Source organism: Oncorhynchus keta, chromosome 11 (genome assembly GCF_023373465.1).
Source record: "Oncorhynchus keta strain PuntledgeMale-10-30-2019 chromosome 11, Oket_V2, whole genome shotgun sequence".
Classification (NCBI taxonomy): Eukaryota; Metazoa; Chordata; class Actinopteri; order Salmoniformes; family Salmonidae; genus Oncorhynchus; species Oncorhynchus keta.
Genome location: NC_068431.1, coordinates 41,400,056 through 41,419,970, shown reverse-complemented (window position 1 = coordinate 41,419,970; position 19,915 = coordinate 41,400,056). Strand labels below are relative to the sequence as shown.

Genomic DNA, 19,915 nt, shown 5'->3' with positions numbered 1-19,915 from the left:
AATAAACAGACCCAGAATAACTGAGCCCCGTCGTCAACATTCTGCGTCAGCACTGGTAGCTACGAAAACCACAACAGATGGCAAATTCATTTTGAAATGACACACACACTCATTTTAAAGCTGTGTTTTTATTTACATATATATTATTATGATTTTAGTCTGCATATTAGATTGTGCTGCAGCACATGATAGATATACATACAGTATATCATCCAAGCCAATTTGGATATTGATATGGTTCACAGTTATTTTGTCCTAGAGCCTCATCAGTCACCATCAGGCTGGTGGAACAGGGAAGGTACAGGCTATTTATTCATGCTAAGCCATCATGACAGCTCTTGATGCGTGGCCTTCCTCAGTTGATTGGTTGATTGATTTGATATACTTTATTTTGGGGTATGGAAAATACAAACATTTGGACCCAGAGGATAACTCATGAAAGCATTATGCAAAGTTTTATACAAACGTATTCCCAGTGTAGTCCAGATATTTGCATGTCTATATCCCTCTGGCAGAGGCAGAAAGCATTGACAATGCCTCCGTGGTGTAAAGTACTTAAGTAAAAATTGTTGAAAGTACTACTTAATTTGTTTTTTTGTGGTATTTGTACTTTACTTTACTATTTATATTTTTGATTACTAGTACTGTTACTTCACTGCATTCCTAAATAAAAGTATGTGTTTTTTACTCCATACATTTTCCCTGATACCCAAAAGTGCTCATTACATTTTGAATGGTTAGTAGGACAGGAAAATGGTCCAATTCACACACTTATAAAGAGAACATCCCTGGGCATCCCTACTGCCTCTGATCTGGCGGACTCACGAAACAAAAATGCTTCCTTTGTAAATGATGTCTGAGTGTTGGAGTGTGCCCCTGGCTATCCATAAAAAAAACTGAAAAATATTGTGCCGTCTGGTTTGCTTAATATAAGGAATTTAAAATTATTTATCATTTTACTTTTGATACTTCAGTATACTTAAGTATATTTTAGCAATTACATTTACTTTTGATACTTAAGTATAACCAAATACTTTTGGACCAGTAGTATTTTACTGGGTGACTTTCACATTTACTTGAGTCATTCTCTTAAAGGTTCTTTACTTTTACTCCAGTATGACAATTGGGTACATTTTCCACCACTGCAGTGCCTTTTTGCCGAATTAAGTTCTGTAATGTGTTTTGTACCTTTTCTTTCTCAAGGTTACCCGAACATTGTGGCGACGTACGGCCGTGGATACACTGGATTCGCCCCGAGCTACAGCTATCAGTTCCCTGGTAAGTTCTCTGCTCTTCACATGTCTGTCTTACAGCCCTGTTTAGCTCACCTCCCTCCCTCCCTCCATCACACACACACACACACACACACACACACACACACACACACACACACACACACACACACACACACACACACACACACACACACACACACACACACACACACACACACACACACACACACACACACACACACACACACACACACACACACACAAAAACAAACACACCAGATAAGCTGTGGAGTGAGTGATAAGTGTGTTACGTGTCTGGATTTCTGAACCAGCCTGTTGAAAGCTGCAGTATGTGGTGTAAATAGCTTACTCTTTTTAGCCCGTGTATGAACGCCACCATGACCAAACGGCTAAAATGGAGGAGGGATTTTCAAGCCCTCAGCCTCACTCCCAATGTATGCAAATCCATCTGTCGGGAGGCAGAAAAATGGCAGACGTACACACAGTCACACAGAGTCAGATTGGAAGTATTTTTATATCCAGCCCTATGTGCATCAAAAACTAAAATGAGTTAAAAGCGTTGACTTGGAGCCGGGTGAGTCCCGGTTGATGAACCCAAATGGAGCACATGTTGTGTGAAGGTGAGCAGCTGTACCTGCAGCCTGCAGTGGGAGGCAGAGCGGGGTTGCGGGTGGGGCCCTCTGGCCAGGGAGATGTGGCGCTGTGATACAGCACGCCTCAGGCAGGCATCCTGTTGATTTCATGCTTTATTTAAGCACTTTACACAGAGTCTGTTTGCCGTGCCAGACATCAGTCCCGCCACTGATAAGGCAGAATGGGAAATGTCTGACAGCAGCTCAGATCTATGTAATAGGTTTTTGAAATAGGGACAGGGGTGGACAGGGGTGGGGGGGGCACAGGTGTTACCCCCTGGGGTCAGACATAATCATTTGTCAGAGGTGCCTGGGCTGAGAGCTGTAGGAGGACAGGAGGACTGGGAGGGAGAAAGAGGAGGAGGATAGAGGAAGGCCAGGAAACAATAGATTACTCATCTCTTCTTTGTAGAAGGGTCCTACCAACATGAAAGATGTTCAGACATGAGAAGGGCCAGATGGAAATCTGCAGGGATGATTTCCTGCTAACCTATACCTTTACATCTGTCTGCATATAGAATCAATACAACTCTATGTATGGTAGAGGTAATGTTTGGCTTTATTTGCATTAGTTTCATTTGCTTTTATATTCCAAATCTCTTCAATGGGACATTTTATTGGGAGATGTGACCTTTTACCACATAATACAGAATCTTCTGGCCCTAGACATGACATGATGAAGCACATTACTGTATGTTGTTTATGACACACTTAGGGCCTATAGATGTTTTAATGCAGGAGGTTGGTCGTGTTAAACTTTATTTAAAGGGCATCATAAAGCTGTGCAGTTGTTCAGCTGTTAAAACGGCCACCAGTCTCCAGGCCTTTGACAGAGTAATTGGAACTTTTGAAGTATAAATCAAACTCCATGTTAAATGCTCTATCCCTAGGCCAAGTATTGATCATGTTGCCTTCCCATCCGCACGGAGTCGCGGACGGCAGTTTATATTCAAATCAACGGGCCCATGCTGGAGAATTTCGTGCTGTACACTGTAAGTGCATTGAAATAGATGAATAAATGCTTGAATAAATAAATAACGAGGTGTTGTCTGTGGATGGAGCGATGAGAGTGGGGTGAATTGTCAGGCGCTAGAGAAGCCGGTGATGTGACTAAGCCCTGAGAAGGGGATTGAAATATCAGCAGCCTGTGATTATTCCCCCTCATACATACACGGCCTGATGTCAATGCGCGCACCTGGGGTAAACCCGACTATCCCTTCATTATACACACAGCACCTTAACCAGAGGGCCAATTTTACCTTCTTACATCCCCCCTACCACGCCCCCTCCCTGTTCACCACCAAAGGCTATCTCCGCCCTATATGCCAGCCTCCACTCTCTTCTCCCTCCTGCCTCCCACATGACCCCCCTGCCTCCCTCCCTGCCCCCCCTCCAAAACCCCTGCCTTCCTCTGTTTTCTCTGTCTCCTCCCAAACTCCCTGTCTCTCTCCTCCCTCTAAACCACCCGTATTTAGAGGACTACTACACTTCCACTAGGCCTCCTGCCAGTGTCATTATTGTAGACTGGATAGGTATGAAAGCACAGGCCCATGTGGAAACCTGTCTCCTGGTGTCTGTGGGGCTGGGGTAGAAACCATGGCCCCCACCCAGCCAGCCTCAGATATGATGATACACTGATGTTACAGTGCATGTCTCTGGTCGGTAGATTGACTCAGTGGAGGCATGGGAGATGTAGGGATGGGGAGATGAAGAGATGGGGAGATGTGGAGATGGGGAGATGAAGATATGGGGAGATGAAGATATGGGGAGATGGGGACTTGAAGAGATGGGGAGATGAATAGATGTAGAGATGAAGAGATGGGGAGATGAATAGATGAATAGATGTAGAGATGAAGAGATGGGGAGATGAATAGATGTAGAGATGAAGAGATGGGGAGATGAAGAGATGAGGGAGATGAGATAGATGATGGGGAGATGAAGAGATGGGAGATGAAGAGATGGGACAGGGAGGAGATGAAGAGAGATGGGGAGATGAAGAGATGGGCAGATGAAGAGATGGGCAGAGATGAAGAGATGCAGATAGAGATGATGAAGAGATGGGCAGAGAAGAGAAGAGATGGGGACTTGAAGAGATGGGGGGATGGGGAGATGAAGAGATGGGCAGATGAAGAGATGGGCAGATGAAGAGATGAAGAGATGGGGAGATGAAGAGATGGGCAGATGAAGAGATGGGCAGATGAAGAGATGGGGAGATGAAGAGATGGGCAGATGAATGGGCAGATGAAGAGATGGGCAGAGATGAAGAGATGGGCAGATGAAGAGATGGGCAGATGAAGAATGGGCAGATGGGGAGATGAAGAGATGGGCAGATGAAGAGATGGGCAGATGGATGGGAGATGAGATGGGAGATGGGAGACTTGAAGAATGGGGAGATGAAGAGGGGAGATGAAGAGATGGGGAGATGAAGAGAGAGATGAAGAGATGGGGAGATGAAGAGATGGGGAGATGAAGAGATGGGAGATGAAGAGATGGGCAGATGAAGAGATGGGCAGATGAATGGGGAGATGAGATGGGGAGATGAAGAGATGGGCAGATGAGAGAGATGGGCAGATGAAGAGATGGGCAGATGAAGAGATGGGGGAAGAGATGGGGCAGATGAAGAGATGGGCAGATGAAGAGAGAGATGGGGAGATGAAGAGATGGGGATGAAGAGATGGGGAGATGAAGAGATGGGAGATGAAGAGATGGGGAGATGAAGAGATGGGGAGATTAAGAGATGAAGAGATGGGCAGATGAAGAGATGGGCAGATGAAGAGATGGGCAGATGAGGAGATGGGGACTTGAACAGATGGGTAGATGAAGAGATGGGGAGATGAAGAGATGGGGAGATGAAGAGATGGGCAGATGAAGAGATGGGGAGATGAAGAGATGGGGAGATGAAGAGATGGGGAGATGAAGAGATGGGGACTTGAAGAGATGAAGAGATGGGGAGATGAAGAGATGGGGAGATGAAGAGATGGGCAGATGAAGAGATGGGGAGATGAAGAGATGGGCAGATGAAGAGATGGGCAGATGAAGAGATGGGGAGATGAAGAGATGGGCAGATGAAGAGATGGGCAGATGAAGAGATGGGGAGATGAAGAGATGGGGAGATGAAGAGATGGGCAGATGAGGAGATGGGCAGATGGGGAGATGAAGAGATGGGCAGATGAAGAGATGGGCAGATGGAGAGATGAAGAGATGGGCAGATGAAGAGGGAGATGAAGAGGGGAGATGAATAGATGGGGAGATGAAGAGATGGGGAGATGAAGAGATGGGAGATGGGCAGATGAAGAGATGGGAGATGAAGAGATGGGCAGATGAAGAGATGGGCAGATGAAGAGATGGGCAGATGAAGAGATGGGCAGATGAAGAGATGGGCAGATGAAGAGATGGGGGGAGATGGGCAGAAGAGATGGGCAGATGGGGAGATGAAGAGATGGGCAGATGAAGAGATGGGCAGATGCAGATGGGGAGGGAAGAGATGAAGAGATGGGCAGATGAAGAGATGGGCAGATGAAGAGATGGGCAGATGAAGAGATGGGCAGATGAAGAGATGGGCAGATGGGGAGATGAAGAGATGGGCAGATGAGGAGATGGGGAGATGAAGAGATGGGCAGATGAAGAGATGGGGACTTGAAGAGATGAAGAGATGGGATGGGCAGATGGGGAGATGAAGAGATGGGCAGATGAGGAGATGAAGAGATGGGCAGATGGGGAGATGGGCAGATGAAGAGATGGGCAGATGAAGAGATGGGCAGATGAGGAGATGGGCAGATGGAGATGGGGAGATGAAGAGATGGGCAGATGAAGAGATAGGCAGATGTGGAGATGGGCAGATGAAGAGATGGGCAGATGAGAGAGGTGGGGAGATGAAGAGATGGGCAGATGAAGATGATGAAGAGATGGGGAGATGAAGAGATGGGGAGATGAAGAGATGGGCAGATGAAGAGATGGGGGAGATGAATAGATGGGCAGATGAAGAGATGGGCAGATGAAGAGATGGGGAGATGAAGAGATGGGGAGATGAGGAGATGGGAGATGAAGAGATGGGGAGATGAAGAGATGGGCAGATGAAGAGATGGGGAGATGAATAGATGGGCAGATGAAGAGATGGGAGATGAAGAGATGGGAGATGAATAGATGGGCAGATGAAGGGGAGATGAAGAGATGGGCAGATGAAGAGATGGGCAGATGAAGAGATGGGCAGATGAAGAGATGGGGGGAGATGAGATGAAGAGATGGGCAGATGAAAGATGGGGAGATGAAGAGGGGAGATGAAGAGATGGGCAGGGGAGATGAAGAGATGGGCAGATGAAGAGATGGGGAGGGGAGATGGGCAGAAGAGATGGGCAGATGAAGAGATGGGCAGATGAAGAGATAGATGGGCAGATGAAGAGATGGGCAGATGGGGAGATGAAGAGATGGGCAGATGAAGAGATGGGCAGATAAGAGAGATGGGGAGATGGGGAGATGAAGAGATGGGCAGATGAAGAGATGGGGAGATGAAGAGATGGGCAGATGAAGAGATGGGCAGATGAAGAGATGGGCAGATGAAGAGATGGGGAGATGAAGAGATGGGGAGATGAAGAGATGGGGAGATGGGAGATGAAGAGATGGGGAGATGAAGAGATGGGCAGATGAAGAGATGGGCAGATGAAGAGATGGGGAGATGAAGAGATGGGCAGATGAAGAGATGGGGAGATGAAGAGATGGGCAGATGAAGAGATGGGCAGATGGGGAGATGAAGAGATGGGGAGATGAAGAGATGGGCAGATGAAGAGATGGGGAGATGAAGAGATGGGCAGATGAAGAGATGGGAGATGGGGAGATGAAGAGATGGGCAGATGAAGAGATGGGGATGAAGAGATGGGCAGATGAAGAGATGGGGAGATGAAGAGATGGGCAGATGAAGAGATGGGGAGATGAAGAGATGGGCAGATGAAGAGATGGGGAGATGAAGAGATGGGGAGATGAAGAGATGGGGAGATGAAGAGATGGGGAGATGGGGAGATTAGTGTGGCTGGTAAAAGAGCAGGTGCAATGTTTCCTTCCTCCTTCTGATCAGACAGGAGGAAGAGGGCGCTGCGGCAGTGAGAGGTGAAGCGTCAGGCAGGGCGATGGTGGAAAGTTAACTTTTCACTCCTAGCAAATCCCCCCTGGCTTTCCCTGTAAAACGATCTTCTACTCCTGCCTCCCCACTACCACCACACAGCGTATTCCTCTTCCAGGCAGCCCGTCTCTCATAGTCCATGACCTTGATGTAGAACATGCAAGGTGAAAACACATTTTCTCGGTCCTTGTAGCTTCCAGGGATTTGCAGTAATCTCGGTTGCTTGGGAGGTTAAAAATGGATTTTGGCCAGGGGAGTGGAGCTCATTTTGTTTTGAAGCACCGACTGTAAGACAGAGAGGAAGGGGATAGAGTGGAGCTTGGAGAGTGTTGCATATGGCTGCATATAGGCCACTGGCACTCATTTGCCTAATATCTATGTTGTCTTTGGATACATGAGTGGTTTTATGGTGTCATTAGTATTGCGCAAGTCATTGAGTTTTTTATTGACGTTTTGTGTCAGTATTTGATTGGATGGACTGGCTTGGTGCAGGTGGCTTTGTGCAGTACGCTGGTATTGACCTCTATTGTGATTGTGAAGTTTTATTTTAGGCACTGTGATAACTTTAATATGATCAGAAATTAATTTAGAAGGGTTTGCTGGCATAGAGGACCTACTGTAATGTAAGGAGCTAATTCTTCACTTATAGTACATCTGTTGGTGGACAGATTATCTGTTTTTTTTCACACACATCTACACTATCACTGAGGTGGTGTGTGTGGAGCGGTTTTGTGGCAGAGTACTTTTTTTTACAGTGTTTTTCCTGGCCTTGTCAACACATCCTGCTGTTTTCACAAATATCAGCCGTGCCAGCTCTGTTCGGTGGCAGATAAGAGTACTGGAGACCACAGTATGCTACTGTACCGTCCGTCCCCTGCGTATTCTCCAACCCACGTCCCCCTCTCTCCTTCCACCACCTCTACCAACACAGCCAGTCACTCAGCAGCCCAGAGCACTCCCTCATTTCTATGGGACAGAAACAGACGTTTGAAAATCAGGAGTGAGCATCTCTCTCTGTGTTACTATAAACTTGCTCCAATCCAGCAGGGAATACAGATCGCCAGAAACCCTCCTGAAACCCTCAATAAAGACATGGGCTAGACCGGAGAGACAGAGGACCAATCTTGACCAGGGGTTAAGGGGTCAGGTGTGAGAGTCTTCCCCACCCTAGCTGCCATGGCGTCACCTCCTCCAACCTGACCCTCATCATCAAAGGTGATGCGAGAGGAAATAACATCCGCCTCGTCTTCTTCACTTTCCCTGTTTTATTCGGGCACGCCGAAGAGCTGCGATGTCATTATGGAGATAAGCCATCTGGAAGAAGTGTTTGGGAATGCCAAGCTGGCAACAGTTATTGTGTTCTCCTGCATAGATGTCTCCCCCATTTCAGAGATGAAGATTCTTCCGGCTTTCATTTCAGCGATGGCTGCTGTTTGAATCCCTGGTGTGTATTGATGTGTACGTAGACATATACACACATGCTTAAAGATGCTGTGAAAATAGACCAGTCGCCTTCACCCCTTCTTCATGCAAACATAGGCACGCAACACACACACAAATTACCTTGGTGTACACACACACCACATACACAAACACACATTTAAGTTATATATCAAACATAGCCATGCATAATGTATGTACACCCCCCCCCACACACACACACACACACACACATCCTGACCCTAGGCCAGTGTTCTCATTAAAAGCAGGCGCTGCGTGGACTTGACATCCTGACGTGTGATGTGGAAAGAGATGGTGGAGGATGGAGGGGTTAAATGCACATCCAGTCTAATGGTACTGATGGGTAAACACCTCGCCATAGCCATCTACTCAACCGTCCGTTCCAGCCAGCTATTTACAGCATTTGGTTTACTTAGTGTAGATTGTGTGTGGGGGGGGGCAACTCTCTGTGTGGGTATGGGGATGAGATGAGAGTGGTTATGGACTCCAGGTGAATAAAGAGAGAGAGAAAGATTGGAGGTCTGTAAAGAGGGGGGGGGGTGGCTGTTAGCAGACTGCCTGACACCACACTGACTCACAGATTGTCTCTAATTGGAAAGGCTGCTCATTAACCCAATGGACGTGTGGAGGCAGTGGCATTCCACGAGTCACAGGCCTTAAAATAGGGCATGACGAGCGGCATCATCTGCACACTCACACAGCACTTCTCTCCGGCCATGGTTCTGTCATCATTAACTCTGGTGAAACTGCAGGTCTGACGTCAGTCTGCAGTGCGGTGTCAAAACTTATGTATCTCTGCAGGCTGGTCCCAAATCATCTCCACTACTCTGTGTAGTTATATGTAGACCAAGAGCAGGCCCTGCAGCCTGGTCCCAGATCAGCTCCACTGCTCTAACTGTGTCCCTCCTGTCTCTGTAAACACATGCTGCAGTCAGAGCCCAGTGCAGTGTGCTGTTGGCTGTCCTAGCAGGGCTCTGCCGGCTGTGTGTCTATGCGGAGCCACACAGGGTCTAATGGATAAGGCATCTCCAGCCCAGTGTGTGTGTGGGTGGGTTGGGAGGGGAGCCACAGCATCTCTGTACCTGGCTAATGCTCAGTGACATACTGGCCGTATGGATGGCCCAGCCCTGAGCTGGTGGGAAAAATGAAGCCCCAAAGTCTTAATCCTCAGTGTGAGCTATAGACAGATCAGCAGTGCAGCCAGAACGCAGCAGCCCACTGTGGAGCTTGATGCTCCAGCGTCTGCTATGGTTAAGATGAGCTGCTGTGACAGAGGCAGACAGAGGAGACAGTATTGCTGTCAGCCCAGTGTCCTATATTGCAGGGGTTCTCAAAGTGGGGTCTAGGTACTGCGTGACTAGATCTCAATATACACTGAGTATACAAAATATTATGCTCTGTCCATGAGATAGACTGACTAGGTGATTCCAGGTGAAACCTATTGGTTACTTATTAAATCTACTTCAATCAGTGGAGCTGGAGGCAGGTTAAAGAAGGATTTTTAAGCATTGAGACCAATGTTCCCTCTAAGCTGCATGCAGGACTGCCTTGCAGAAGAAATATCAGTGCGTGCAGAGAAGCACGAGATTGAACTTTCTAGAGTTTTCCCTGTACTCTACACAGATCGGTGCACCATAACCAATCAGAGCTGCAGTAGGCCTATATGCAAATACACCATTTCCATGTATGGATCTGTGCCATTCACTTTGAACTGGACTGTGTTTACAGCATGAGTGGTCATGAGTAGATACACTTGTTTTGAGGTCAAAGCGAGAGCTACATGTAGTGTGCACATTTGTACATTTGTTCTTATCCTTTGCTAGTTAGTGAGTTATTAGCCCAGATAATTTGTAGTCAGCAATGGGTTAGTGATTGCTTCCTACAAGAGCACAAAACTTGTGCATTTCTAGGCATCATGGAAAAGCGAGTCAGGTAAAGAGCTATTTTTTGTTTTAAAAGGGCAGTGATATATTTTGAAACAGGTTTGACTAAGCTAAGTATCCAATAGGCAGAGGGTAGCGTAACTTGTCTGATTCTCTGTAATAATGGTATGGGAATAATGATGCATTTCATTTTGTAAAGTGGTTTCTTGCATCAAAGAACACAACAACATGTTCAGTCACCTCCTTGTCTGAAGGACAAGTGGATAAACAGGTTCATGTCAAGCCCTGCATGTTTTTTCAAAAGTCTCATTGAATGTAGGTCTACATTGAACACTTATCATTGGCTGCTACTGTAGGCTGAATGATAGAACAGCTATTTCCAAATGTTATGGAATGCATTTTCGCCATTGGTTTTTATGGTAGGCCTACATTATGATCAAATAGCCACACTAGCCTACCACTGTTAAAACTAACCAAAGGCTTGTATAGAATCTTCACAACGCTGGATGTTTGCGCTCAGCAGACCTGACATTTTCTCAGCGGTTACATATTTTTGAGGGGAACATTGCTTGACACAATTCAGATGGTGAATAGGCAAGACAAAATATTTAAGTGCCTTTGAATGGGATATGGTGGTGTCAGGCGCACCAGTAAGTGTCAAGAACTGCAACGCTGCTGGTTTTTAATGCTCAACAGTTCCCCGTGTGTATCAAGAATGATCAACCACCCCGAAGGACATCCAGACAACTTGACACAACTGTAGGAAGCATTGGAGTCAACATAGGCCAGCAGCCTTGTAGAGTTCATGACCCGATGAATTGAGGATTTTCTGAGGGCAAAAGGGGTCTGCAACTCAATATTAGGAAGGTGTTCTTAATGTTTTGTGCAATCAATGTGTATATATATATATATTAAGTATGACAGATGCTCATCGAACATCTCATTCCAAAGTCATATGAGTTAATATGGAGTTAGTCCCCCCTTTGCTGCTATAACATCCTCCACTCTTCTGGGCCATGTAGTGTATATATATATATACAGTACCAGTCAAAAGTTTGGACTGATTCAAGAGTTTGTCTTTATTTTTACTATTTTCTACATTGCAGAATAATAGTGAAGACATCAAAACTATGAAATAACACATATGGAATCATGTAGTAACCAAGAAAGTGTTAAACAAATCAAAATATGTTTTATATTTCAGATTCTTCAAAGTAGCCACCCTTTGCCTTGATCACAGCTTTGCACACTCTTACCATTCTCTCAACAAGCTTCATGAGGAATGCTTTTACAACAGTCTTGAAGGAGTTCCCACATATGCTGAGCACTTGTTGGCTGCTTTTCCTTCACTCTGCGGTTCAACTCATCCCAAACCATCTTATTTTGGATTGAGGTCGGGTGATTGTGGAGGCCAGGTCATCTGATGCAGCACTCCATCACTCTCCTTCTTGGTCAAATAGCCCTTACACAGCCTGGAGGTCTGTTGAATAAACAATGATAATCTCACTGAGCGCAAACCAGATGGGATGGTGTATCGCTGCAAAATGCTGTGGTAGCCATGCTGGTTAAGTGTGTCTTGAATTCTAAATAAATCACAGGCAGTGTCACCAGCAAAGCACCCTACACCATCACACCTCCTCCTCCATGCTTCATGTTGGGAACCACACGTGGAGATCATCTGTTCACCTACTCTGCGTCTCAGAAAGAAACGGCAGTCGGAACCAAAAATCTCAAATTTGGTCTAATCAGACCAAAGGACAGATTTCCACCGGTCGAATGTCCATTGCTCATGTTTCTTGGGCCAAGCAAGTCTCTTCTTATTATTGGTGTCCTTTAGAGGGGTTTCATTGCAGAACATTAACCATGAAGGCCTCCTCTGAACAGTTGATGTTGAGGTGTGTGTCTTACTTGAACTCCGTGAAGCATTTATTTGGGCTGCAATCTGAGGTGCAGTTAACTTTAAGGAACCTTCACCTCTGCAGCAGAGGTAATTCTGAGTCTTCCTTTCCTGAGGCGGTCCTCATGAGAGCCAGTTTCATCATAGCGCTTGATGGTTTTTGCGACTGCACTTGAAGAAACTTTCAACGTTCTTGACATTTTCCGGATTGACTGACGTTCATGTCTTAAAGTAATGATGGACTGTCATTTCTCTTTGCTTATTGGAGCTGTTCTTGCCATAATATGGACTTGTTCTTTTACCAAATAGGGCTATATTCTGTATACCCCCCTACCTTGTCACAACACAACTGATTGGCTAAAACACATTAAGAAAGTCCACAAATTAACTTTTAACAAGGCACACCTGTTAATTGAAATGCATTCCAGGTGACTACCTCATGAAGCTGGTTGAGATAACGCCAAGAGTGTGCAAAGCTGTCATCAAGGCAAAGGGTGGCTACTTTGAAGACAAATTTTAGCTAAGGGATATACAATATAATATTATTCATCTACAATTTATTTTCTTAACCCTGGGCAACATGGGCCTGGGAGGCTCACAAGGACATTTTTATCCACAGTACTCCACCAATTATCAATTGTTCAGCTCCAATACTTCTTGTATTCACAAAATCATATATATTTTTAACATAAATACAATGTAATTTAAAGTAACTATCCAGTGAAAATCTCACTTTTAAAGGTTCATGTTCTGTAAACTCATACCCAAATAATGTTGTTGACTCGTCATATACTCGTATTTGTGGCCAAAGCATGAATAAAGAATCCAAACAAAACAACTAAAACGTGCATCTCTAACAGAATGCCTGTAACTCACATGAAGATTTCTCATGACCAGTATATTCCCACACCATTCTATTCTTGGAGTAAGCCCACACAATTCCAACATAGAAAAGCTGCTTTTTAACATTCTTAATTACCATTTTTTTGGAAGGAAAAATATTTGACTCATATTGTAATGAATTCATATGTCATATTTTGAAGAAATCTGGAAACACTGGACTTTAAGCTTTAAAACGGCAAGTTTTTCTATTGTAGGGAATTAGCTTGAAAACTACAACATTTTCTCTCCAATGCCAAGCAGCGTCCTTTAAAATGTTCCTTCCTAGGGTCCAAGACTTGGTTTGTCCAGCCATGCACTGCAAGTCTCATGGTAAAACTCCTTTTTTAATTTTTTTATTTAATCTCACTCAGGTGCCCCTGATGAATTTGCTAACACAAAAGGGGTCCACAGGCCCCAAAACATTTGAGAACCCCTGCTCTATTGAGCTACCAGACTGGAACAGAACCTCCTCTGCTCTGCCTCTGGTTCCGGACCTACAGGAGAGGAGGAGAGGAGAGGAATATGTTGATGTTATGAGACTGAAGAGTCTCTTCTTCTTTCTTCTTGAGGCCAAACACCCACCAGGGTTCCGAAATCAGCAAGTGCCCTCCTCCAGCCTCCTCTCCTTGTTTTCTTTCCTCTCCTCTCTTCTGTCCTCTGGACAGCACTAATGGTTCTCCAGTCCTCTATAGCCTCTTCTCCCAGCGCATGGCTCAGCAGCTACACTCACTCATTAATACAACACAATCCCTCCCGACACTGGGCCTCCATTTTGACTCATACATTGTTTATGACTTCCTCAATCAGTGGCAGGTCGTATAGCAGAATTGCTGTATAACTCACTGAGTGCTCGGAGCCTGACTATGCCAAGTACAACCAATGTATTACTCTCACATTATTGAGAGAACTGTTTCGCCTTGTATTGAATGGCAGTAAAGGTGTAATTGTGTACCGTAAAACATGGTTTAAGCAGTGGCGACAGTGATGAGTGTGTAGTATGCCTGCTACACACTAGCGTGCACACACACGCACTGCTCCTGTCCCGTAGAAATATACACCCCTCAGCTAGGGGATTAATCTGAGCTCTGAGTTGCGTTGATGACCTGACACTTTAAGCTACTCTCTTTCATCTTAGCATACCTCAGTTTGTTCCCCTTGTCTAAGTTTGTTCCTCCTTGGTGTACCGAGAGGACCATTATTAATGCACAACAAATTAAAGCTGTTTACTTGGGTGTTAATGACAGGGGGCCTACTGTAGGTGGCCTAGTCTAATTAATATCAACGCCCCAGGTCCCAGGAGAACCACACTGGCATCTTGTTAGGAGGGCGGTGTCCAGTAGACACAAATACACACACACACACACACACACACACACACACACACACACACACACACACACACACACACACACACACACACACACACACACACACACACACACACACACACACACACACACACACACACACACACACACACACACATTTGTTTTACTATCCTTGTGGGGACCAAACAATTGATTCCCATTCAAAATTATATATTACCCTACCCTAAATCTTACCCTTACACTAACCCTTAACGTAAGCCTAAATGTAGCACTAAGCATAACCCCTAAGTCTAAAATAGCCTTTTTCCTTGTGGGGACTGGCAAAATGTCCCCACTTGTTTTACTGTCCTTGGGAGGACTTCTGGTCCCCACAAGGATAGTAAAAATAAACACACCCTCTGCACTTGGCTCTTTGATTCAACAGGATCCCACAGGCTTAAAACTGTCATTTTTTTGAGACCTGATTCTAGATCAGATTGGGATGTTACACCGACACAGAGTTCCAGATAAAGACCCAGCTGTGTGTCCTGGCCGGGTCTCTACTAACTCTAGATCAGAGACCAGCATAAAATTGATGATCGGGAGGCACGACCATGTCCATCATGACTATGTAGATCATGACCATGCCAGGTTTATGGTATTACAGGTATATAACCTGAAAACTACTGAGGCTGGACATCTCCATATTCCTGATTCTCTCTCAACTCTGCAGCAGATTGCCTCGGCACTCCATGAGCTGTGTCTGTGCTGAGGATTATTTATTTTGTTAGACAAAATGTTCTGACTGCTCCAGTGCACTCCAACACCGTCGGTATAATCGGTCTGAAAGTCTTTCAAAGTTAAATGGTACGTGTGAACATCTCTCTCAGGATCCAAGTAAGTCACCCTCATAAACTATAGACGCTATAAGACGCGATGACAAAGTAATATAGGCCGGGGTCGTTTATCATTCCCTCACCATACAGTAGCTGTATGAAACGCAGAAACGTGGCTCGTGTGCCGCTGCTGGGTAGCCGTGTGCGTGTTTACAGAGGTGTGACCGCTAGTATTTGCTGGACCAACGTTTGTAATGGTTGAAGTGTTACAGTGTTGTGGCTGTTGTGGCATTAATATATTGCTTCATTGTAGTTCATGAGGAAACTCACCTTTCCTCCTCAGCTACAGTAGCTAGATGTTCCTTCTGTCTTCTGCTCTATAGAGGAGGAGATAGGGCAGGGAGCATCAACTACGGGCCTATTTGTTTCTTGAGTGGATGGTCAGGGGGCTGGAACGTAATTGCAAAGCATTTGTAGACTGCAAATTGACCGCAACAAGCCCAAACAGATATGATGTTTGACTGGTGACCCGTGTATATAGCTAAGTTATTGTTACTCATTGTGTATTTATGATTACTATTATTATTAGGGGATTTTACTTTTCAATTATTCATCTATTTTCTTTCTCTCTGCGTTGTTGGGATGGACCCGTAAGTACAGTAAGCATTTCACTCTTCACTCGTGTGACGAATACACATTTATTTCATTTAAAACATCATTTCAAACCTTTTGTATATGATCACATACAGTATATCTCTCTTATTATGCGTGGGAATACCTTGGAACAGATTTGCCAAATTAAAATAACTTGGAGTTGATTTGCTGGTGTTTTTACAGTCTTTTTATGTCCAACAATAAAAAAAATTAAAAAACTCTGGGGCCCAAATAAAATCACCCGCGGGCCTTCAGTTGGGCAACCCCGATATAGGGATTTGGGATCTTTCCAAATCTCTTCGCTTCCTGTAATTACCAGCATAAATCCAGGCTTTTCTGGGCTCTGGGCTTTCTCCCTATTTCTATAAATGACTTTCCCTCTCCCAAATCAAAACCCATGAAGTCCTTATAACAACGGATCAGTGTACCAAACAGTTTCATTCCAAACTAAATCCTTTGGCCTCCATCGACACAGAAAGAGACACTGTTCACACCAGCAGACAGACACAAATGTGTTCTCAAATACATACTCACACACATCCACAAGGATGAAAGCACACACACACACACACACACACACATCCACAAGGATGAACGCACACATACACCAACCCATTGACCGCATGCAGACACACACACACACACACACACACACACACACACACACACACACACACACACACACACACACACACACACACACACACACACACACACACACACACACACACACACACACACACACACACACACACACACACACACACACACACACACACACACACAACTACACTAGCCAACATGAATAGACAACCCAGTCTTTTAAACCCAGTCTCTCCAGTGCATGCTCGCAGACACACATGCTCAAACATTGTGAGTATTAATTTCACTTATACGAAAGAGAACTTGCTGTGTGGTTGTTTTCATTGATTCAGGAGAGATGAGCACCTAGTGCATGTGTGGCAGGTCATGTAAACGCCACCTGGTTCTCTCCAGCTCATTTGTAGCTTGTCTGTGATACGGCTGGCAAACAACCTTTTCCAAAACAACAAAAGATGAGACTTGGTGCTGAGGTATGACAACAATTGGCCTCTTCTCAGTTTTGAGATGAAAAGATGGCATCCGTTTCCTTCCCTCTTGTTTGTCGTTTTTTATTTTTGCCATTTCTTTTTTCAAATGTGCATGTAAAAGTGAATGTCGGGAGGAGTGACCCCCTCCCATTTCCCCCTCCCACCTTCCCCATCCTCTCCTCAGGGCAGCCACAGTGAGGCTGCCTCTCTCAGAGCTCCATGTCTTCTCCTGTGGGCCATGACTGTGTTTACAGACATACTGTATCCCCTCTGGAGTTGGCTCACCCCCCATACAGAGAACTTTATGTTCCCCTCACAGACAGACAGACAGACAGACAGACAGACAGACAGACAGACAGACAGACAGACAGGCAGGCAGGCAGGCAGGCAGGCAGGCAGGCAGGCAGGCAGGCAGGCAGGCAGGCAGGCAGACAGACAGACAGACAGACAGACAGACAGACAGACAGACAGGACAGACAGACAGACAGACAGACAGACAGACAGACAGACAGACAGACAGACAGGAAAGACAGACAGACAGACAGACAGACAGACAGACAGACAGACAGACAGACAGACAGACAGACAGACAGACAGACAGACAGACAGACAGACAGACAGACGGACGTACGTGCCTGGGGCCAGGGGTGGAAGGAGAGTTCACTTATATTGGAAGGGGAAACAGAAGAGTGAATAATATGACTATGTCAAAATAAAGCAGCTACATTCTCCAACTCTTGCTATGCCCTGTGGATTGTTATACAAGCATTGTATATTCCAAAATATAGTTGTTGAGTGCTAAGCAGAGCAGGGAATTGGTGGTGCATTGTCATTGCTAGGTGCAGAGTAGCAGCCGATGTTGGTCTACAGCCGAGTACAATACAGAGGACACTGACACGGCTGTGACCTTACTGTGTGGCGCTCGCTGCATCAGTCTATCGCCGTAGTGATAGCGTCATAGTGACGTGCCACACTGGGTTCTGGGAAAAGGGGGCCGGACACAGAGATAAAGCCAGTGGGGGACATGGAGCAGGAGAGAGGTATAAAATGTTGGCAAGGATAGAGTTTCACAGAACGGTGACAAACGAGCAGAGTTAGTGAGATGGATTAGGTATAGATGAGTGTAAGGTTTGACGGGATGACAGATTGGAGTGAAAAACAGTGGTAGTTTCATAGAGAGAGAAAGGGAGATAGATGGAGGACAGAGGCGAGCGTAATGGCGTCACACAGCTGCATGGGGTCAGGATGGTTATATATAGAGGACAGACTGATGTATTGTGGGGAGAGCTGGGACGAGATTGCTGTGAACGATCTCTCTCAAAGGAAGTGAAGAGAAATCCATGTTTTGCTGTTTCTCCTAATCTCTTTGTATAAGAAAAAGGAATGTATTACCGGACGTCAATGACTGCTTTGTGGTTATGAATGGATGACTTACCTCATGTTGTTTTGAATTAGGTGGAGACAAAAAGTCTCAAAGAGAGGAAGTATATACTGCAGTGCTGCTGTGAGTCTAATCAGTGCTTCTTTCTCTCTCTCTCTGCTGTTGAAGTGGAGCAAATGCCTGTGCTTTCATCCGAAGAGTGGTGGAGGAGAGGAGAGAGCGCTGAGGACAGGTCCCCAAAGGCCCCCTCGGGCCCCCACTCCATAAACAGATGTGTCCTTGTCCCCAGTCTCCACCAAGAGAGCGCAGCCACTGAAGTGGCCAAATAATAGTGACAAATTTAAAGCTAAATATTGTCTTTATCTCGTCAGTATTAAAAGGGCCATGAAATTGATTTAATGCGGCAGCGCCTCTCTTGGGCGGCTTCTTACCGCCTGAACACAAAACAATGAGCCGCAGCGATCTATTAATTAACCCACCTAATCCTGCAAAGTTAATCTGTCTCCACAACTTTGCTTGCCACTAACTTTGAATCCACAGGGTCTACTGGGGGCGTCGTGACAATGGCAGGGAGGGGAAGATACAGTACTTAGAAGAGAGAGAGAGAGAGAAACGAGCGTTGACTCCAGCAGAGGGCTCTTCTGCACGGCAACAGCGGGGCTGGCGTTTGTAGAGAGGAAGGGGTTCGTGACCGTCATTAGCATAGCATCCGAGCTGATTTGTGTTTTTCTGAAGAGATTAAATGAGAGGTGTGGAATATCAGAAGGGCTGTTGGAATCAGGGCCGTCTTAGACTTGTGAAGAATGGGGACTGATTGTGAAATGCTTCCTGTCGGTCGGTCGGTCTGTATGTCTGTCTGTCTCTGAGCTCTCACCTCTCTCTCACCTCTCTGAGCTGTGAGATGTTTTTCTGGGAATGGCAGCTCCTTGCTTCTTGCCCACCTTACGGTCCCAGCACAACGGCACCTCACACCAGCGCTCTTGCTCACGCTCACAGTGTGTCTGCAGAGGTGTGAATTACCTCATTCTCAGCAGGGAAAACCAATGTGTTTTTCTCCTCCGTTGCGGTTTCTCTGACCCTGCCCTTTTGCCTCCTCTAAACTGCCCCTTGCCTGCCCCTCATCAGTCTCTGTGTGAGCCCCTCTGGGCAGAACTGTAGGGGGACTCTGGCCCAGAAAATAGGTCACACCTTGGTGGTCTTCTCACCTCGACAGCATCAGAGAAACATTCTCGACTTCCTCCAGAGAGGGCTCAACACTTTCCCTGTGTGTCTGTCTGGCTGCTGGTCAGCCCAACACACGGACCATACACACACACAACACAACCCACAGAGAACACGGAACATATCACACACAGTCCAAAACAGAACACACACACAGAACACTTTCTGCTTTGAAAAGATCAAGACCACATCTATCTGGCTGTCTGGCTGGCTGGCGGAATTCTGAGATTGAATTTTCTCATTAACAGTTCCTGTCAGGATAATGTGGGCTGTTCGATTATGCAGAAGGGTATTAGGGCCAGAGTGAAGAGTCAGGCTAGTC

At 45.8% G+C, this 19,915-nt stretch overlaps 1 protein-coding gene across 15 annotated transcripts in view; it reads left to right on the top strand.

Moving 5' to 3' along the window:
* The window catches only part of LOC118389693 (RNA-binding protein Musashi homolog 2-like), a 335,623-nt gene that overhangs the window by 284,994 nt on the left and 30,714 nt on the right, over positions 1–19,915 (top strand). For all 15 annotated transcript variants that reach the window (XM_052457216.1, XM_052457217.1, XM_052457210.1 and 12 more), the window contains exon 10: positions 1,204–1,278. In XM_052457216.1, the coding sequence (XP_052313176.1) occupies positions 1,204–1,278 (75 nt within the window). The remainder of the gene's footprint in view (positions 1–1,203; positions 1,279–19,915) is intronic.